General features: G+C 45.9%; 1 protein-coding gene and 1 non-coding gene across 2 annotated transcripts; one reads left to right on the top strand and one right to left on the bottom strand.

The window, feature by feature from the left end:
• Positions 1-4,088: 4,088 nt before the first annotated feature.
• LOC130681822 (zinc finger protein 449-like) lies at positions 4,089-11,903 on the bottom strand. The gene is made up of 4 exons (XM_057495394.1): positions 11,381-11,903; positions 9,528-9,732; positions 4,959-5,075; positions 4,089-4,681 (listed from the first exon to the last, which is right to left on the bottom strand). Exons 1-4 carry the CDS (start codon positions 11,729-11,731, stop codon positions 4,089-4,091), a joined length of 1,266 nt encoding a protein of 421 aa, XP_057351377.1. The 5' UTR covers positions 11,732-11,903.
• Positions 11,904-17,685: 5,782 nt separating this feature from the next.
• LOC130682055 (U6 spliceosomal RNA) lies at positions 17,686-17,787 on the top strand. Its single transcript, XR_008995377.1, has one exon. It is a non-coding gene; the product is annotated as a U6 spliceosomal RNA (small nuclear RNA).
• Positions 17,788-18,366: the final 579 nt, after the last annotated feature.

The raw sequence follows: 18,366 nt of genomic DNA, 5'->3' as shown, positions 1-18,366 counted from the left end.
TGCAGCTCCCTGATTTGAGGGTGCATTTGACTGCGGCTTTACACCTTGAGCCTTAGATCCCATCCATAAGAGGGCAGGGGCTTCCTTTAACTTCTTACCTTTGCATCCTGAAAATGGGTCCTGGAGTCTGGCACGGAGGGGATGACTCAGGGGACATTGGTGAAGCCGTCATTTGGTTGGTGGGAGTCCGTTCAAACTGAGCAGCTTTGCTGGGGCGGACGGCTTCCCTGCTCTGAACTGCATTGGTCTAATGTGTGCCCAGGACTTGTCTGAGCCAAGCACTGGGCTCAGGGCCTTAACACATTCACCTCACATAATGCTCAGAAAGCTCTCATGGGAGATGGGAGAAACGGTAGTATGTCAGGCCCATTTTCCCGCCAAGTCAGGGAGTCACAACCAGGAAGAGAGTGCGCATAGCTAGTGTCACCCAGACCTAGTGCCACCCGGACCAGGAGGCCCAGCAGCCACTTCCTGACCTCTGCTTTCCCCGCCCCTGAGGTACTTCCTTCCACAGGAGTAAATTCACAGCGTGCTCAGGATGGTGGTTTGGAAGAGACTCTTCCTTGGTCGGCGTTATTCTCTCAGCAGGGATCCCGCATTCCTGGTGCTGCCAAGATCTCCGTGCAGCTTCTCTACCTGGCAGGGTTTCTCTTCTGCGTGCAGGGCCCCGTCAGCAGAGATGACTCAGTTTATGTGCAGTCGGGTCTGGGTGTCGCTAGTCCTACCACGGGCTTCTGGCGTTTCAATGTGCCAGCCCGGTTGGGACTCACAAGCTGGAGTGACCTCCAGCTCAGAGCCAGACCGAGGAGGTGCAGACCCTGTTACCACCTAGGATGCTTTTACATGAACATGTCCTTTATTTGTGACTATGGGTCTGTATTGCCAGCCTTCGTGAAGGAATGGGCTGATAGGTGATAGTATCATTTACACCTTGGATTCTCTGATACTTCCTAATGGATACGTACCTCGAACATCTGATGTTGTCAACACGGTCAGAGTGGAGAGCCTCCTGGCCTGTGGTATTAAAGAGCAATTTCCACAACCATGCCGCAGGTTTATCAAAAGGAAACATTTTATTCTCCTCGCAGTTTTTCTTTGGCCAGTACAAGGCACAGCTATTTTAAAAAATTAGCACAGCAAGCCTAAACAATATTTTAAGTAGGACTTCTCTGGTAACCCGTTAAGATACTGGCGATTTTACTTTGGACTATGTACCCATTGGGAATAAGTGCCCTATCAGTTAGGCATGCTTTTCTACTTATATTAGACAGCAGTGCTTAGAAATGACACTGAAACCAAGTTCTTCTATTTTTCCATTGCCAAAGGTGGATTCTGTGATGGCAGAGGCCTGGTGTGGCCCTTAACTGACCCTCAGAAGCAGCAGGGCCAGCAGGTTAATGGGCTTGATTTAAACTTACAATTGAGTCCCCTTTCCCTGCCTGTTCTGTTTCTACTCTCTACACCATTTATCACCTCCCATCTCCTGCCCAGTTTGCTAAGCAGTTAGATTTATTCTTTACCTCTGTCTCTTTTTCCCCCTGCCAGAAGGTATACTCCACAAGGACAGGCCATTTTTGGTCTGTTCTCCCACTAATGCATCCCCAAGCACTTAGAAGAGTGTCCGGCACATACCGACCACACATTAAATATTATGAAATTCCATGAACGAGTGATCTGGTCAGCAATGATCTTTAGTTGTGGTTAATTCCTCACTCATTCTCTAGGAATAAAATTGTCACATAACCCAGGAAGACCTCAGCTGGTTTTTTTTATCCCAAACATCTCCAGATCTGGTGCCCGTGAGCCTCAAAGAGGTTAGAGAACTACTTTGTTGGCGAGATGCAGCCCAACTCCAGACATGAATGATGGGGCCAAACCTGCGCCCCAGGAAAGGAAGGCAAGTTGCTCTCCCAAGGCATGATGGCACGGAAATTACCGCAGTTTTTCTCGGTGGGCAGTGCTAGGATATGTGTAAGTCTAAATGTGTGTGCTCACACATACATACAGACTTCTTGCACATATATATATATATATATATATCTCTATGTCGATGATATTTACCTATCTGTGTGTATGTATGATGAAATAGTATCCCCCCAAAGCTCATGCCCACTGAGAACCGCAGAATGTGACTTTATTTGGAAGCAGCCTTTGAGTTTGTGAGTAGTTAAGGATTGAGATGAGATCATACCAGGTTAGCACGGTATGGGCTGTAAGTCCAATAACTGGTGTCATTATAAGAAGAGGAGAGAGCAGGGAAAGAAGCCATGTGAGGACAGAGGCAGAGACTGGCCTTATGCAGCTATAAGCTAAGGAATGCGTAGGACTCCCAAGTGCCACTGAGAAGCTAGGAAGAGTCAAGGAAGGATTCTTCCCTAGAGCAAGCAGAGGGAGCATGACCCTGCTGACACCTTGATTTCCGACTTCTGGCCTCCAGACATGTAAGAGGATAAATTTCTGTTGGTGGAAGCCACCCAGTTTGTGACCTTGCCTTACAGCAGGGCTTGAAAACGAATACAACCCCCGAAATAGTCAAGCCACCACGTCCAGTTCCAGTGCGAGACTCCAGAGTCCTCTCTCGCCTTACCCTGGCCATCCCTGCGCCTCCCTTCTCCAGCAGTGAGAAACCTGGCTCTCGCTATACTCCTTGGCCTGTATGCAGCCAATCCCCGGGCGCTGCCCTGCTGCTGCCAGACTCCTGCGAGAGTCCTGAGCCCCCACTCACCCGCCTGTACCTCCTGCTCCGGCACTGACCTCACACAGCCCCAGGCCCCCCGGGGACAGGCCTGTCTACCCCGGAAAAATGGTAACTGGACTATGTTATAATGGGAAACCATTATACCATCAAAAGACACCAGTGAGTGAGTAAGACCACTGGCCAGGGACGGGAGAAGGTATTTGTACTACATTTTAGCAGTATTGAGAGAAGGTGAAGAGATGTAAATAAACACTGTGACCCAACCATTAACTCCCAGGGTGCGTCATACAAATGGAACCTTTATTTTCTATGGTCATAGGACATGAGTCTCCAAGAAAATCGAAATGAAATCAAAGCGAAAACAGAATGAACCTCCTTTATTAATGAATGGGCATTATAACCAAAAATCAACAGAAGGTTATCAACAGTGTCCAACTCTTGGCACAGAGAGGAAATACCATGAAAATGGCAATAACAAACAACTGCAAAGTCAGAGGCAAGAACATTGGATAACACTTGTGGACTGTGACCAAATCCAGACTTAAAATTCACAGCCATCCATTCTTTCACCATTTTAAAGAACAAAGAAAGAAAATACAGTATTTATTGGAAGTTCGCTCTGGGTAGGGCCTCCCCATTAACATATCCCATTGGCTCTTCCTCGTAATTGGGTGGTACCGTTACCTGCCTTTCACGGCCCTTTCTCAGTTGGACATTTTCCCTTGAACCTATCCTTATGAAATGCTCGACATTTCAAAAGTGGGCTGTGTTAAAGTCTCAAACCATATGTAAACACACCAGTGTGGCTGCACAGGAGCAAGTGGTTCTGACACAGGGTGTAAGCAGGAGTCAGGGGAGCTGTTCGTTGCCACCTTAGGGAAGCATATGCACGTTGCTCCAAGAACTAGTTAGTGGGAACGAAACAGGAGGGGCACGTACATTTCCACATGAGGAAAATGGTCCACAGACACAGATGGCTTGGGCACATCTCTTTTACTGGGATACCGACCCCGGATCTCATGGGATTCTGACACTCCTATGCTCCTTACTTAACTCCTATGCTGTGGTTGGCTTAGGATGACAATTTCATCACAGCCATCAAACAAATCATTTTTTTCCAAGACAAAAATATCAAAACTAGGACAGTGGCAAGAGTTGGTGAATACTCTAGAATTTATATGCTTTGGAAGGTGGGTTTTAAACATAAGAAAACACAAAACTATCCTTATGAATAAGCTCAAACAAAACTGTTCTGCCAAGACAACCTAGTGTCGGCTAAGACTTTTGTGAATTAGTGTTCGTTTGTGTAGGAGATGCTTCCCTCAACAAATGCTCAGAGGATTCTTCTTGAAAGTTGGTGCACATAAAACCTGCTTTCCTTATGAAGCTTCTACAGCCATGGATACACTTCTATGGCTTCTACCCTGTGTGGTTTTTTCAAATGAAAACTAAGGCTTGATTTCTGCCTATACATTTTCCCACAATACTCGCACAGGAATGGTCTCTCATCAGTGTGCGTTACCTGGTGTACAGTAAGATCTCGGCGTCGACGAAAACATTTCCCACAACTTTGACATATATGGGGTTTTCCATCTGTGTGGATTCTCAGGTGTCTTATAAAACTTACTCTACTACAGAAAATCATGCTACACTCATGACATTGGTATGTTTCTTGTCCAGAATAAGTTTTAAGGTGCAATACAAGGGATGACCGTTGCCTGAATCGCCTCTTACACACAGCGCATTCAAAAGGCATCTCCTCTGTGTGACCCGGATGATGCCTTATGAGGTCTCCGGGACTTTCCTGCTTCTGGGGTCTGGGGCTGAGGGGCCCTTCCCTGCTGGAGCTCTCAGCTGCCTCTCCTAGAGACGGGCTCTCGTCATGGACAGGCACTGGGCCATCCCACGGCAGCTGCTCTGCGGGAGTTCCCAACGGACTTTTCAGCTCTTCTGAGTGTTTGGGTGAATTGGGCCCATTTCCATCTAAAGAAACAGAAAATGGATACACAGTTTCCAGTTTTTTCTGCCTGGACATATTTCTCTATTTTCTCTCCCCATATCAAGGCTTGCGAGAAGGAATAGACATTGCAGGAGCCACTGTGCTCCAAGGAGGATGGAGAGATGGGGACCAAGAGGAGTCATCCTCAATGGCTAGTGGGAAGACACAAAGTCCCAAGTGGCATCCCGAATGTCGTTACCCTGGGACGGGGGCTCAGTTGCCCTTTTCCTTCCTCCCAAGCTTCAGTGAGCCTGCACCTACCTATCACAGAGCCGTGGAGTCCTGCCATCCCTTCCTTGGGGTCGTGGAATTCCTTCTCCCACGGCTCTTCTTGATGCCCTTTGGGGAGCCTCAGGTCCCGGATTGGCCATGAGCATCCTGCCAGAGGAGGGATGGGGAGGAAGGGTAGGTTGAGTCACCACGGGTTTCTCCATCGTCTGAGCTGCTTTCCTGGACATCTTATTCGAGAAATTTGTCCAAATTTGACACATGCCCATGCAAGGCTGCCTGCTGTGTTTTATAGGGTATTATGGTTCCAGGGTATTTTGGTGAACAGTGAATGCCATCAGAGTCATGCCTCTATGCCTACTTCTGTTGGCAGGGCTCTTCTCTGTACCCATGATACCAGCCAGCCGGTGTTCCCACAGTAACCACCAGAGAAGCTGTTCTAGAAGTGGGCCTAAGGGTGTAAACGAGCCCTCTTTGCATTGGCCCCTCACCGGTTCATTTCTCCATTGCAGCCTGAGACTCCTTAGCTCATGAGGCAGCTGGCACCAAACTCGAATTCTCACACATCCAATTTAAAAATTAGCCCCCAGAAGCAGACTTTTCTCCATTTAGAGCCTGCCTGCTTTGCATATCCCAGAAAACCACACCCCCAAATCTGCTAGCTGTCAAAAAGAGGGATCCTTGTGCTTACGGGAGGACTCCCAGGCCACTGCTGCCCTTCAGAATTCTCTGACCCATAGACTCCCTGGGATGCTGCTGGGCTATGTGTGACATCAACCAGACTAGTAATTCCCTTCAGTGAGCCCTCAGTCCCTGGGAACTTCCCTTGTCCTCCTCGCCTTCTGACTTCTGACTCCCCCACAGGCAAACCTCACAGATGCCAAACAAGCTGTGTGCGCTACTGCCCCCTGCTGGGCATGACTCTTCCTTGCTCAGTCCCAGATCCTCAGACCCTGGACACCTGGTGAGGAGATGGGATTTGGGTGACCAGGAGGGAGATACGGGGGGGACATCCCAGTCAGTAGGACAAAGTATATAATATCATTTAAAACAGTAATGAGAAAGGGGTAGTTTCCTTTCCTCCTCATTGCTGTATGTTTCTTCTTTAATTCATTCTCTCTGTCTGGTTCAGGACACGGGACTGTCTTGTGCTTTAGAGACTAAAGTATTACAGTCAAGAGCAGTATTGCTCCCCGACACAATACGTGAGCCTTGGACCTGCCACTGTTGCTAAGAGGGGCGAATTAGCATGGGGACTGGAAATGCACACACATAGAGATTCATAACTAAACATGACTGAAATGGTTCTGCCACTTGCTGCAATGCATTCATTTTAGGAGACTTCAACACAATACTCACACCAAAAGAAAAATCAACCAGACAGGAAATAAGGAGACAGAGGCATTGACCAACACAATACAACAGATGGCCCTAACAGACATCTGAAGAACACTCCACCCAAAAGCAGGAGGACACACATTCTTCTTAAGTGCACATGGAACATTTTCCAGAATAGGTCACATACTAGGCCATAAAACGAGCCTCGATAAATTAAAAAAGATTGAAATTGTGCCAACCAGCTTCTCAGACCACAAAGGTATGAAACTAGAAATAAATTATGCAAAGGAAACAAAAAAGCCAACAAACACATGCAGGCTTCACCACATGCTTCTAAATAATCAATGGATCAATGACCAAGTTAAAACAGAGATCAAGCAGTATATGCAGACAAATGAAAACAACAATACTCTACAGCCAAAAGCTTGTGGGATGCACCAAAGACAATTCTAAGAGGAAAGTATTTACCAATACAGCCTTACCTCAGGATACAACAATCCCAAATGAATAGTCTAAACTCACAACTAATGAAACTAGAAAATGAAGAACAAATAAGGCTCAAAGTCACTAGAAGGAGGGACATGATAAAGATCAGAGCAGCAATAAAAATAATTGAGAAGAGTAAGACAGTAGAATGAATCGATGAAACCAGGAGCTGGTTCTTTGAGAAAATAAACAAAATAGATAAACCCTGAGCCAGACCTATCAAGAAAAAAAGAAAGCATACACACACAAACAGAATCAGAAATGAAAAAGGAAAAGTCACAGTGGACACGATGGAAATACAAAGAATCTTTAGAGAATACTATGAAAAATTATATGCCAACAAATTGGACAGATTACAAGAAATGGACAACTTTCTAGAAAAATTCAACCTTTCAAGACTGACCCAGGAAGAAACAGAAAATCTGAACAGACCAAGTACCAGCACAGAAATCAAACTGGTAGTCAAAAAACAAACTAAGAACAAAAACTTCTGGGCCAGATGGCTTCAAGGACGAATTTCATCAAACATTTAAAGAGGAGCTAATACCCATCCTCCTTAAAGTTTTCCAAAAAGCAGAAGAGGAGCGAGTACTTCTAAACTCATTCTATGAGGCCAACACCACTCTAATACCAAAACCAGGCAAAGACACCACAAGAAAAGAAAATTACAGACCAATGTACGTGATGAACATAGACGCAAAAATCCTCAGCAAAATATTAGCAAACCAAATTCAAAACATACATCAAAAAAGTCATCCATCATGACCAAGTGGGCTTTATTGTAGGGATGCAAGGATGGAACAATATTCAAAAATCAATCGCTATCATACACCACATCTACAAAAAGAAGGACAAATCACATGATCACCTCAATAGACACTGAAAAGGCATTTGACAAAATTCAACCTGCATTCATGATAAAATCTCTCAACAAAATGGGCATAGAGGGCAAGGATCTCAACATCATAAAAGCCATACACATACCCACAGCCAACATTAATACTTCATAGCAAAAAGCTGAAAGCTTTTCCTCTAAGATTGGGTACAACAAGGATGCCCATTCTCACCACTTTTACTCAACATGGTAGTGGACGACCTAGCCACAGCAATCAGACAATACAAGGAAATAAAAGAAATAAAATCCAAATTGGTAAGGAAGAAGTTAAAACTGTTACTGTTTGCAAGCGACGTGATGTCATACAAAGAAAACCCTACAGACTCCACCAAAAAATGATCAGAATAAGTGAATCCAGCTGAGTTGCAGGATACAAAATTAATACACAGAAATCTGTTGCATTCCTGTATACCAACAACAAATTATCAGAAAGAGAAATCAGGAAAGCAACTTCATTTACAAGCACATCAAAAAGAACAAAATACCTAGGAGTAAACTTAACCAAGGAGGTGCCTCAAGACATTCATGGGAGAAATCAAAGAAGACACAATAAATGAAACTATATCCTGTGCTCATGGATAGGAAGAATTCATATTGTTAAAATGGCCATCCAGACTTAGGCAATCTACAGATTCAGTGCACTCCCTATCAAAATACCAATGGCATTCTTCAATGAACTAGAACAAATAGCTCTAAAATTGATATGGAACCACAAAAGACGCCAAATAGCCAAAGAAATCCTGACAAGAAAAAACAAATCTGAGGGGATTATGCTCCCCAACTTCAAGCTCTACTACAAAGCCACAGAAATCAAAACAATTTGTTACGGGCACAAGAGAAGACCTATGGATCTATGGAACAGAATAGAGAGCCCAGATATAAACCCACACATATATGGCCAATATATGACAAAGGAGCCATGGATATACAATGCAGAAATGACAGCCTCTTTCAACAACTGGCGTTGGCAAAACTGGACAGCTACAGGCAAGAGAATGAAACTGGATTATAGTCTAACCTCATACACAAAACCTTACTCAGAATGGATCAAAGACCTGAATGCGAGAAAACATACGCAAAAAACTCTTGAATATAAACATGAGTAACTTTTTCCTGAACACGTCTCCTCGGGCAAGGGAAACAAAAGCAAAATGAACAAGTGGGTCTACATCAAACTAAAAAGCTTCTGTACAGCAGAGGACACCATCAGCAGAAAAAAAAGGCGTCCTACAATATGGGAGAATATGATGTAAATGACTTGTCTGATAAGGCGTTAACATCCAAAATATATAAAGAGCTCACATGCCTCAACACACAAAAAATAACCTGATTAAAAATGATACTTGAATTAACAAAAATGCACTCCGGGTGAGCCTGCTAGGGATAGTCTGCTTTCTACACCAGAAAAAAACATGTAGATTTTGTTCAAATGACATAGGTATTTGGTTTATACTGTGGTGGAGGATTAAATCCTCATAGGGGACCTGAAGCCCTTGAGTATATTAAGAAAGTATCAAGTGAGAATAAGGCTCTTTTCCGTAAAAGCACGGAGGCCCTTGGAGCCACATTACAGGTCCTAGTGATGACATTTGCAGGGATTCGGTCCTTATCCAGAGAATCCCAAATCCCAGTCTTCCTGGGTAAATTTCTTGGTCAAGAGCCTCCTGCAGAGGATGATTAGTTTAAGGGGTTTTTAATCCCATTTTATCTAACCTTCTTTATGCATTTTGCCCAGCTATTCCAGGACAGACATCCCCTCCTTCTCTTTAACAGAGTGGGTCCATTTCCATCACATAGGTGGTGTTCCTTAACCAGACCAACCTTGCAGAGCTCTGGAGCTCTCAAACACAAACCAAGGAAAGGAAATAAAGCCCTTGCCTTACCTGGGTCCAGAAAGGGCTGGCATTCCCCAGCAGCACCATAGCTCAGCTCCTGCGGCCCTCCCTGTGGGATGCACGCCTCTGCCACTGGGGCCTCCGGGGCAGGTCCCATCACTTGGACTGGGGGTGACTCCAGGTGGATGTCTGGTGGTATGTGCGCCGTTCCCACCGGTGCCAGTGCTTCCAAGAGCACTTCCTGCCTATCCACCTGGGGAAAACGCCACAACCTGTCATTGTAAGGTCTAGACGAGCCCTGCCCAGCAGCAACATAATGTGAGCCACCCATGTCATTTTACATTCTCCAGCGGCAGGTGAAAATGAGTGGAAAGAAAGAGGACAGGTCATTCTTAATCATATGTCTTCTTTAATCCAACACACCGCAGCTATCAGGATTTCAACATGTAATCGCTATAAACAAGTATTAACCAGACAGTTCACCTGCTATATTTCATAGTTAGCCCTCTGGATGTGCTGCGCATTTTACACTTACAGCACATCTCAGTTTGGACTAGCCCCGTTCCAGGTGCTCTAGAGGCACACGTGGCTGGGGGCCACCACACTGGCAGTGCACGACAAGACCACAGGAGAGAGACTCTTGCATGGTGAGCCGAACCAAGGACACAGAGAGGAAGGACGATACACTCAATCCATCCTAGGAGGGCAGGAATCTTAGGAAGGCTCCTGTGCAGGCAGGCTTCTGCTGAGCCCGGCGACACACAAGACTGGAGGGCCCCAGCTGCCCAGCTGGAAGCACTTTCTCCCTTCTCACAGATTCTGCCCTGTGCTCAGCTATGGCACAACCCAGACAGGTTTTACCTGGTCGTTTTGACAGGGGCAGCCCACCATCCCCATGGGGTGTCCCCATGGATATGATGGCTGCTGGTGGCTATTGGAACTGCACAGGCCAGAGATGAGTTACACAGAACTCATAGTGCACAATTACTCCACCTCCCAAACAACTGTGGAATGTCCCCTTCAAGCATTCATGTAGGTGAAAAGAGCCTGTTAAGAACTTCATCCTGTTGGTAATATAAGTACAACTGGTTGGTTTTGAATAGTTTTAGATAACTTGAAATTGTAGGAACTGCAGTCCTGTGAAAATCAAAGGAATTCTATACGACTGACTGTTTGGATTTACCAGGACTTGTTTGCCACTTTGGAAACCCCATGAGCAGCAGCAACCCTGCTCAGTGTTTGGGGGGTATCACTCTGAACATGGGGCTGTCGCCCTCACAGGGAATCGATGCACGGATGTAAGCGTCTGACAGCTTCATGAGGGCTTCTGATGCACTCAAGCCCAAACGCGGGCAGGTGGCCATGCTGATAGTTTATAATGAACTACCTTACTGTTCCGCTGTATTCCTTCCTGACTCCACCTGACTCAGGCTGGCAAACTTTTTGTACAGAGCCAGACAGGAAACATTTAAGGTATTTTGGGTCATTTCCGACCTGCCACTCATTATCTATCCTCTTTTTTAAAATAACCCTTTATCTTGTAAAAAGGGAAAAAACGCCATTAGGTAAAAGGGCATACAAAAGAGGCAATGGCAGGACGAGGCCTCAGACTCTAGCACAATATTGATATTTTTGATGGATGAAGGTAGGTAGGTCATTCTATCTATGAATTTAAGAATATTTAAGAGGTCATTACAAAATATTTGTTATAGGTGGGGGAGTGGGTACGATGGGTTGAGAACCACTGACCCACATGCTGATTCCAGCAGAAAAGAAAAATTAAAATGACGGCAGTGAAATCTTGGGATTGAGAAAAGACAGAAAAAAATGTCTAATCCAGTCCCAGCTGCCTCTGCTACTTCTTTGGGTCTAATTACCAAGATGCCAAACTCTTTTCTTACCTGCTGCTCTGATACGTCAGTTTTTGTCTGTAAGAATTCTATCAGTGAAAAAAGAGCTTCTCTATTTTTCATGCTAAACTGCCTGGTGCAGTTCTGTATCTCTATGGGCAGAATCTGCATGAGTTGCTCCAACACTAGCACTTCCAAGATTTCTTCCAGACAACCTAAATTTGGCTTCAGCCACTGACGGCAAAGTTCCGAGAGTTTCTTGAAAGCATCACGTGGCCCAGCTGCTTCTTCATACTGGAACTGTCTGAAGCGCTGGCGGAAGACTTCACGGTCAGTGTCATACTCTTCCAACACGGAGCCCTGATTCAAGGTCTGCATCGCACTACCCAGGGGCACAGCCATGTCTCTTCCAACGGCGGACGATTTAGCTGGGGCCTGAAGTCTCAATTCCAATTTGTTTCTCTGTGTAGCCGTCAGGGGAAGGAGGCACCTACAGCTGAGGACGGGACAAAGTGAGAAAGGAGAAACCACAGTGGTTACCCGAGGGCTTACTAAGCTCCCTTAACTGCGTCCATCTCACCAAAGCCCTAAGGTAGCAGATGGTCATCTTCTTGCTTGGCTTGGAGAATCTGATGAAAGCCATGGTCTCAGTTCCTTGAAAAATGCACACACACACACACACACACACACACACACACACACACACACACACACAAACACACACACACACACATCCAATTCTGCACCCACTTTTCAGAAGCTTAATAACAATTCCAACTCCACCCACAGACCCTCTAGAAGCGTGTGGTCCAGCACAGCAGTCATTAGATCCACGGGGCAGTTTAAGTATAAATTAGTTAAAAATTCAGCTCCTACCACACTTCAAGTGCCATCAGTGCAGAGAGTTCTGCTGGACACCACTGCCCTAGAATTCCACTGACCCAAGGTTAAGAACCCCTTCCCCTAAATGAACCTCCATAGATCTGTGGCCTTTAAGCCCATTCCCAGTCTAATTTCTATTTTCTTGCCTTTCTGAATATAGGTGGGCCAGAAGAGAACAGAGGAGCGACACTCACAACCCACCCCATGAATAGCCGTGCAAGTCCATCCAGCTTTGAGTCACCCTAAGTCACCTGCAACCATGGGCATCTTAGCCAGAGCCACGCCTTGCAAAGGCAGCAAATCCTCAGTCCCTCATTCTTCTCCACTCGAGGTGTGCAGTTGAGCCCACATCCCTGTGACCCTCACCCTCCGATAGCATGCCGAGTGAGAAAATGCACTGCAGCAGGACAGCCACCAGGAATCCCGTCTGCGTTTAGAGGTGAAGGACATTCACCACGTTCACCACACTGTGTGCCAGGTGCTGTCCAAAGGCTAGTACCTGCCTTAGTCCATTTAGGCCTCACCCAAAGTCAGGCGGTGGTACTAGTATCATGCCCTGAGTACACACGAGGGCACCGAGGTTTGAGGCTTAGGAGGACTGAATGACTTGTCCCAGGTCACACAGTAAATGCCAGAGGGAAATAAATGGTGATGAGGTTAGACTCAATAGACTCCTCCGATGCTCATTTCTGAGAACATCCTAATGTTCGTACCGCAACCTCTGTGGTCACAGAACTGGTCACCTACAAGTCTCCATAGGTCTGGAGGCCATACCTGCCTTTGTGCTCAGGGTCCTCTCTCTCTGCATTTGCCAGATGCCTCCTGCACCTCTTCTCTTGCCTGGAGTGGGACAAGGGAAAAATTCTCAGGACTCTTCACACCCAGTCATCCCACTGGGACACTCCCCCATGCCACCCTTCATCTGTCGGGTAGCCTGAACTTTTGTGCCAGGCAGATGTAGGTGTGCTGACCTGCCAGCTGTGCGACGCTGACACCCAGTACTCCTGTAGCATGAGAACAGCCATAGCATCTACTAGATAAAATTTCCTGCTGTGGATCCAGGCTCCAGAAAGCGAACAGCAGGAGACCTAATGCCCATCCTCCTTAAAGTTTTCCAAAAGGTAGAAGAGGAGGGAATACTCCCAAACTCATTCTACGAGGCCAGCATCACTCCAATAAGAAAACCAGGCAAAGACACCACAAGAAAAGAAAATTACAGACCAATATCCCTGATGAACACAGATGCAAAAACACTCAACAAAACATTAGCAAACCAAATTCAAAAATACATCAAAAAGATCATCCATCATGATCAAGTAGGATTTATTCCAGGGATGCAAGGATGGTACAACATTCTAAAATCCACCAATCACCACATCAACAAAAAGAAGGACAAAAACCACATGATCATCTACATGGATACTGAAAAAGCATTGGACAAAATTCAACATTCATTCATGAGAAAAACTTCTAACAAATGGGTACAGAGGGCCAGCACCTCAACATAATAAAGGGCATATATGACAAACCCACAGCCAACATCATACTTAACAGCGAGAAGCTGAAAGCTTTTCCTTTAAGATCGGGAACAAGACAAGGATGACCACTCTGTCCACTTTTATTCAACATACTTCTGGAGGTCCTAGTCACGGCAATCAGACAACACAAAGAAATAAAAGGCATACAGATTGGCAAGGAAGAAGTTAAACGGTCCCTGTGGCAGATGACATGATATTGTACATAAAAAACCGTAAGGAACCACTCCAAAACTACTAGATCTAATGTCTGAATTCAGAAAAGTTGCAGGATACAAAATTAATACACGGAAATATGTTGCATTCCTATACACTAATGATGAACTAGTAGAAAGAGAATTCAGAAATATAATTCCATGCACAATTGCATCAAAAAGAATAAAATCCCTACGAATCAACCTAACCAAGACAGTGAAAGACCTATACCCTGAAAACTACATGACACTCATGAGAGAAATTAAAGATACCAATGAATGGATTAATATTGTCCAAATTGCCACACAGTCTGAAGTAATAAACAGATTCAAGGCAATCCCTATCAAAATACCTACAGCATTCTTCAATGAAATAGAGCAAATAGTTCTAAAATTCATATGGAATCACAAAAGACCCCAAATAGCCAAAGAAATCCTGAGAAGGAAGAATGAAGCAGGGAAGATAATGCTCCCCAAGTTCAAGCTCTACTACAAAGCCAAAGTAATCAAGATAATTTGGAACTGGCACAAGAACAGAACCACAGACCAGTGGAACAGACTAGAGAGCCCAGATATAAACCAAACCATATACGGTCAATTAATACATGATAAAGGAGCCATGGATATGCAATGGGGAAATGACAGCCTCTTCAACAATTGGTGTTGCCAAAACTGGACAGCTACATGCAAGAGAACGAAACTGGACTATTGTCTAGCCCCATACACAAAAGTAAACTCAAAATGGATCAAAGACCTGAATGTAAGTCATGAAACCATAAAACTCTTATAAAAAAATATAGGCAAAAATCTCTTGGACATAAACATGAGCAACTTCTTCATGAACATATCTCCCCTGGCAAGGGAAACAAAAGCAAAAATGCACAAGTGGGACTATATCAAACTGAAAAGCTTCTGTAGAGCAAAGGATACCATCAGTAGAACAAAAAGACATCCTACAATATGGGAGAATATATTCATAAATGACATATCTGATAAGGGGTTGACATCCAAATTATATAAAGAGCTCACGTACCTCAATAAACAAAAAGCAAATAACCTAATTAAAAAATGGGCAGAGGAGCTGAACAGACACTTCTCCAAAGAAGAAATTCAGATGGCAAACAGGCACATGAAAATATTCTCCACATCTCTAATCAGAGAAATGCAAATTAAAACCACAATGAGATATCACCTCACACCAGTTAGGATGGCCAACATTCAAAAGACAAACAACAAATGTGGGTGCAGATATGGAGAATTGGGGACCCTCCTACACTGCTAGTGGGAATGTAAACTAGTTCAAACATTGTAGAATGCAGTATAGAGGTTCCTCAAGAAACTAAAAATAGAAATAACATTTGACCCAGGAATTCCACTCCTAGGAATTTACCCTAAGAATGCAGCTGCCCTGTTTGTAAAAAACGTATGCACTCCTATGTTTATGGCAGCACTATTCACAATAGCCAAGAAATGGACGCAACCTAAGTGTTCATCAGTAGATGAATGGATAAAGAAGAAGTGGTACATATACACAATGGAATATTATTCAGCCATAAGAAGGAAACAAATCCTACCATTTACAACAACATGGATGCAGCTAGAGAGTATTATGCTCGTTGAAATAAGCCAGGTGGAGAAAGATGATTATCAAATGATTTCACTCATATGTGGAGTATAAGAACAAAGAAAAAACTGAAGGAACCAAACAACAGCAGACTCACAGAACCCAAGAATGGAGTAACAGTTACCAAAGGGAAAGGGACTGCGGAGGGTGGGTGGGAAGGGAGAGATAAGGGGGAAAAGGGGGAATTACGATTAGCACGCATATGTAGGGGGTGGGGGTCTCAGGCAAGGCACCATAGCATAGAGAAGACCAGTAGTGACTCTACAGCATCTTACTACGCTGATGGACAGTGACTGTAATGGGGGTATGTGGTGGGGAGACTCGAGAATGGGGGAATCTAGTAACCGTAATGTTGCTCGTAAGATTGTATATTAATGACACCAAAAAAAAAAAAAAAAAGGCAAGCGAACAGCAGCGTGCCGGCACAGAAGAAGCGCTCGAGAAAGGCTATTGCTCCTGAGGTCTCATCCCTACGGAGCTTCTCTGTCCCCAGCCCAGGCACCCACCTACCCGTCGCTGGAGGGCAGCCAGTACCTGGGCCGGTTTGGGCTGGGGACCCGCAGGGCTGACTCCCCCCAACCTCCCAGCACGTCTGTCTTCCGGGGCACTGACCGTCCCGGTGCGCCTCTCCCGGCCTAGACGCGGGGAAGGGGCGGGCACGTCCCTGAACTTGGAGCTGGGGGCGACTCCCCAAAGCCTCCCAAACGGTCGCGGGCTCCCAGGGTCCCGGGACATCTAGGGGAGTGAAAAGAGCGCACTTGGGCCAAGGCCACGGGGAGGCGCGCCTGAAATGACTGAGGAGGGTTAAAATCCGAGGCCACGGGTGCGGGCGCGGCCCGGAGCGATCCCCGGTGAACATGTCCTCCCGGAGGGGCGCTCCCAGCCCGCAATAACCGGAAAGGCGTGGCCGGGTCGCAGGCAGCGATGGCGGGGACCCGTGCCGGACGGGGACGCCACAGCCCCCGCTCCACCTCGCGCCCGCCGCCCCCCGCCTCGAAGGGGTGGCCTGGGCGTGAAAACTCCCTGGAAAGCTCTGCCTGGGCACGGGGTATCCAAAACTCGCCGCCCCAGCCCCCTAGGGGAGCCTGGCTCCCAGCCCTGTGGGGGTCCGCGCGTCCGAAGCTCGGGAACTCACCGCCTCCGCGCGCTGGGCTCGAAGCTTCCCCGCGCGGAGACCGCGGCTGGCTGGCTGCGCTTCCGACGCGCCCGGCTTCTGCCTGATCCACAGCCGATCTGGCCGCGCCCCCAGCTCCTCACCGTCTCCGCTACGGCCGGGCGGACCCTTCCGGCCGCGAGGGCGCAGGTGCACGTGGGGAACTTGGGTTAAATCCTAAAAGCTATCAACATCCAATACCCTCAGTGGGGGTGAATTTCTTGGGAGAGAAATTTAGATTTCTGGGCCGCACCCCGACGTCCCGAGGCGTTGGCTCTTAGTTTGGGCGCCAATGAGGGCATTTTAATAAGAGTTCCTGGGGATTCTGCCTGGTCCACTGTTGCTCTGAAATTCCCGTTTTTGACTTGGCGTTTGCACCTTGTGAGACAGGAGACCTCACACTTCAGAGACGTAATGGCCACGACAGAATACTGTATGATCTCACTTTTATTTGGAACCCAAAAAAGCCGAACTCATAGAAACAATACAAAGGTGCGCCTGGGGCTGGAGTTCCAGGAAATGAGGAGATGTTCATCTAAGTGTACAAACTTCCACTTATAAGATGAATAACTTCTGAGGGTCTGACATACAGCAGGGTGACTATAGTTAACAGTGCTGTATTATATTCTTGGAAGCTGCAAAGAGAGTACATTTTAAATGTCACCATAAAGAAAAATGTAATATGAGGTGACTGAGGTGTCAACTAACAGGGTTGTGATAATCATCTTGCAATACATACACATATCAAATCATGAAGTTTTACATCGTAAACCTACACGATGTCAGATGGCCATTATATCTCAATAAAGCTATGGGGAAAAAAAAGAGAAAGAGGGGGCCAAGGGAGGGAACAGGGTGGAGGAAAGGAGGGAGGGAAAGAAAAAAAAAGAATCCTCTGCCAGGAGTCAAAATGTTACACTATTTCACAAAAGCTTAACCACAAACAAGAGGCTTAGTACTGAACCTGGGTGATCGCCTCGGCACCACATACACTAAAATTGAATGATAGAAGATTAGCATGGCCCCTGGGTAAGGATGACTGACAAATTTGTGAAGCACTCCACAATAAAAAAAATAAAATGTACGGAACCTGGGGTAACCACGCCTCAGGAAAACAACTGCCCCCATGACTGCCTGCAGCTGCGGAAATAACAGAAACACTGTTACTGCTTCTGCCTCTGAGCTCCTCCCAGGGAGTGAACCTACCTTCTGACCCTGCCCAAGCCTTTCTGGCCTCAGCAACTAACTTTTTTGTTTCTGAAGCTTAAGAGGCTGTGTGTAGCTTCCAATCCTTTTTCCCTCTGTAGTCGGGATCCCCAATCGGTCCATGGAGATAGTTACCTCACTTTTAGGTGCGGATATACCTTTACTTCTTTACAAAATCTAACTCCTCTGTCATTGCCGTGGACTTTGGTGGGGATGGAGGATATTTTTCCCCCTCTGAAAAATTGCCATCTCGATATGCATTGACCTTTTCTCCCCTCATGTAACATTCAAAGTCAGATCTATAATATGATTCATGATATTTTAGAGGAAGTGTGGTATAGAACCATACAATTTGTTGATATTTGGTTTGCACTATTACATGTAAAAACAATTGGCCAGGTTTGTAACATTCAATTTATAATCTCTTTAGGTTTTGTCTGTTT

This window comes from Manis pentadactyla, chromosome X (genome assembly GCF_030020395.1).
Source record: "Manis pentadactyla isolate mManPen7 chromosome X, mManPen7.hap1, whole genome shotgun sequence".
NCBI classification, from domain to species: domain Eukaryota; kingdom Metazoa; phylum Chordata; class Mammalia; order Pholidota; family Manidae; genus Manis; species Manis pentadactyla.
The sequence above is the reverse complement of the archived record's forward strand: the minus strand, read 5'-3'. Positions and strand labels throughout refer to the sequence as shown.

What these genes read in the sequence shown, in the direction of transcription:
- LOC130681822 (XM_057495394.1), bottom strand. Translation starts at nt 11,731, where the DNA reads ATGGCTGTGCCCCTGGGTAGTGCGATGCAGACCTTGAATCAGGGCTCC. An exon ending in CTGACGTATCAGAGCAGCAG is followed by an intron (nt 9,733 to 11,380) that starts GTAAGAAAAGAG and finishes CGTTTTCCCCAG; the next exon opens with GTGGATAGGCAGGAAGTGCT. An exon ending in ACTCCACGGCTCTGTGATAG is followed by an intron (nt 4,682 to 4,958) that starts GTAGGTGCAGGC and finishes CTGTTTCTTTAG; the next exon opens with ATGGAAATGGGCCCAATTCA.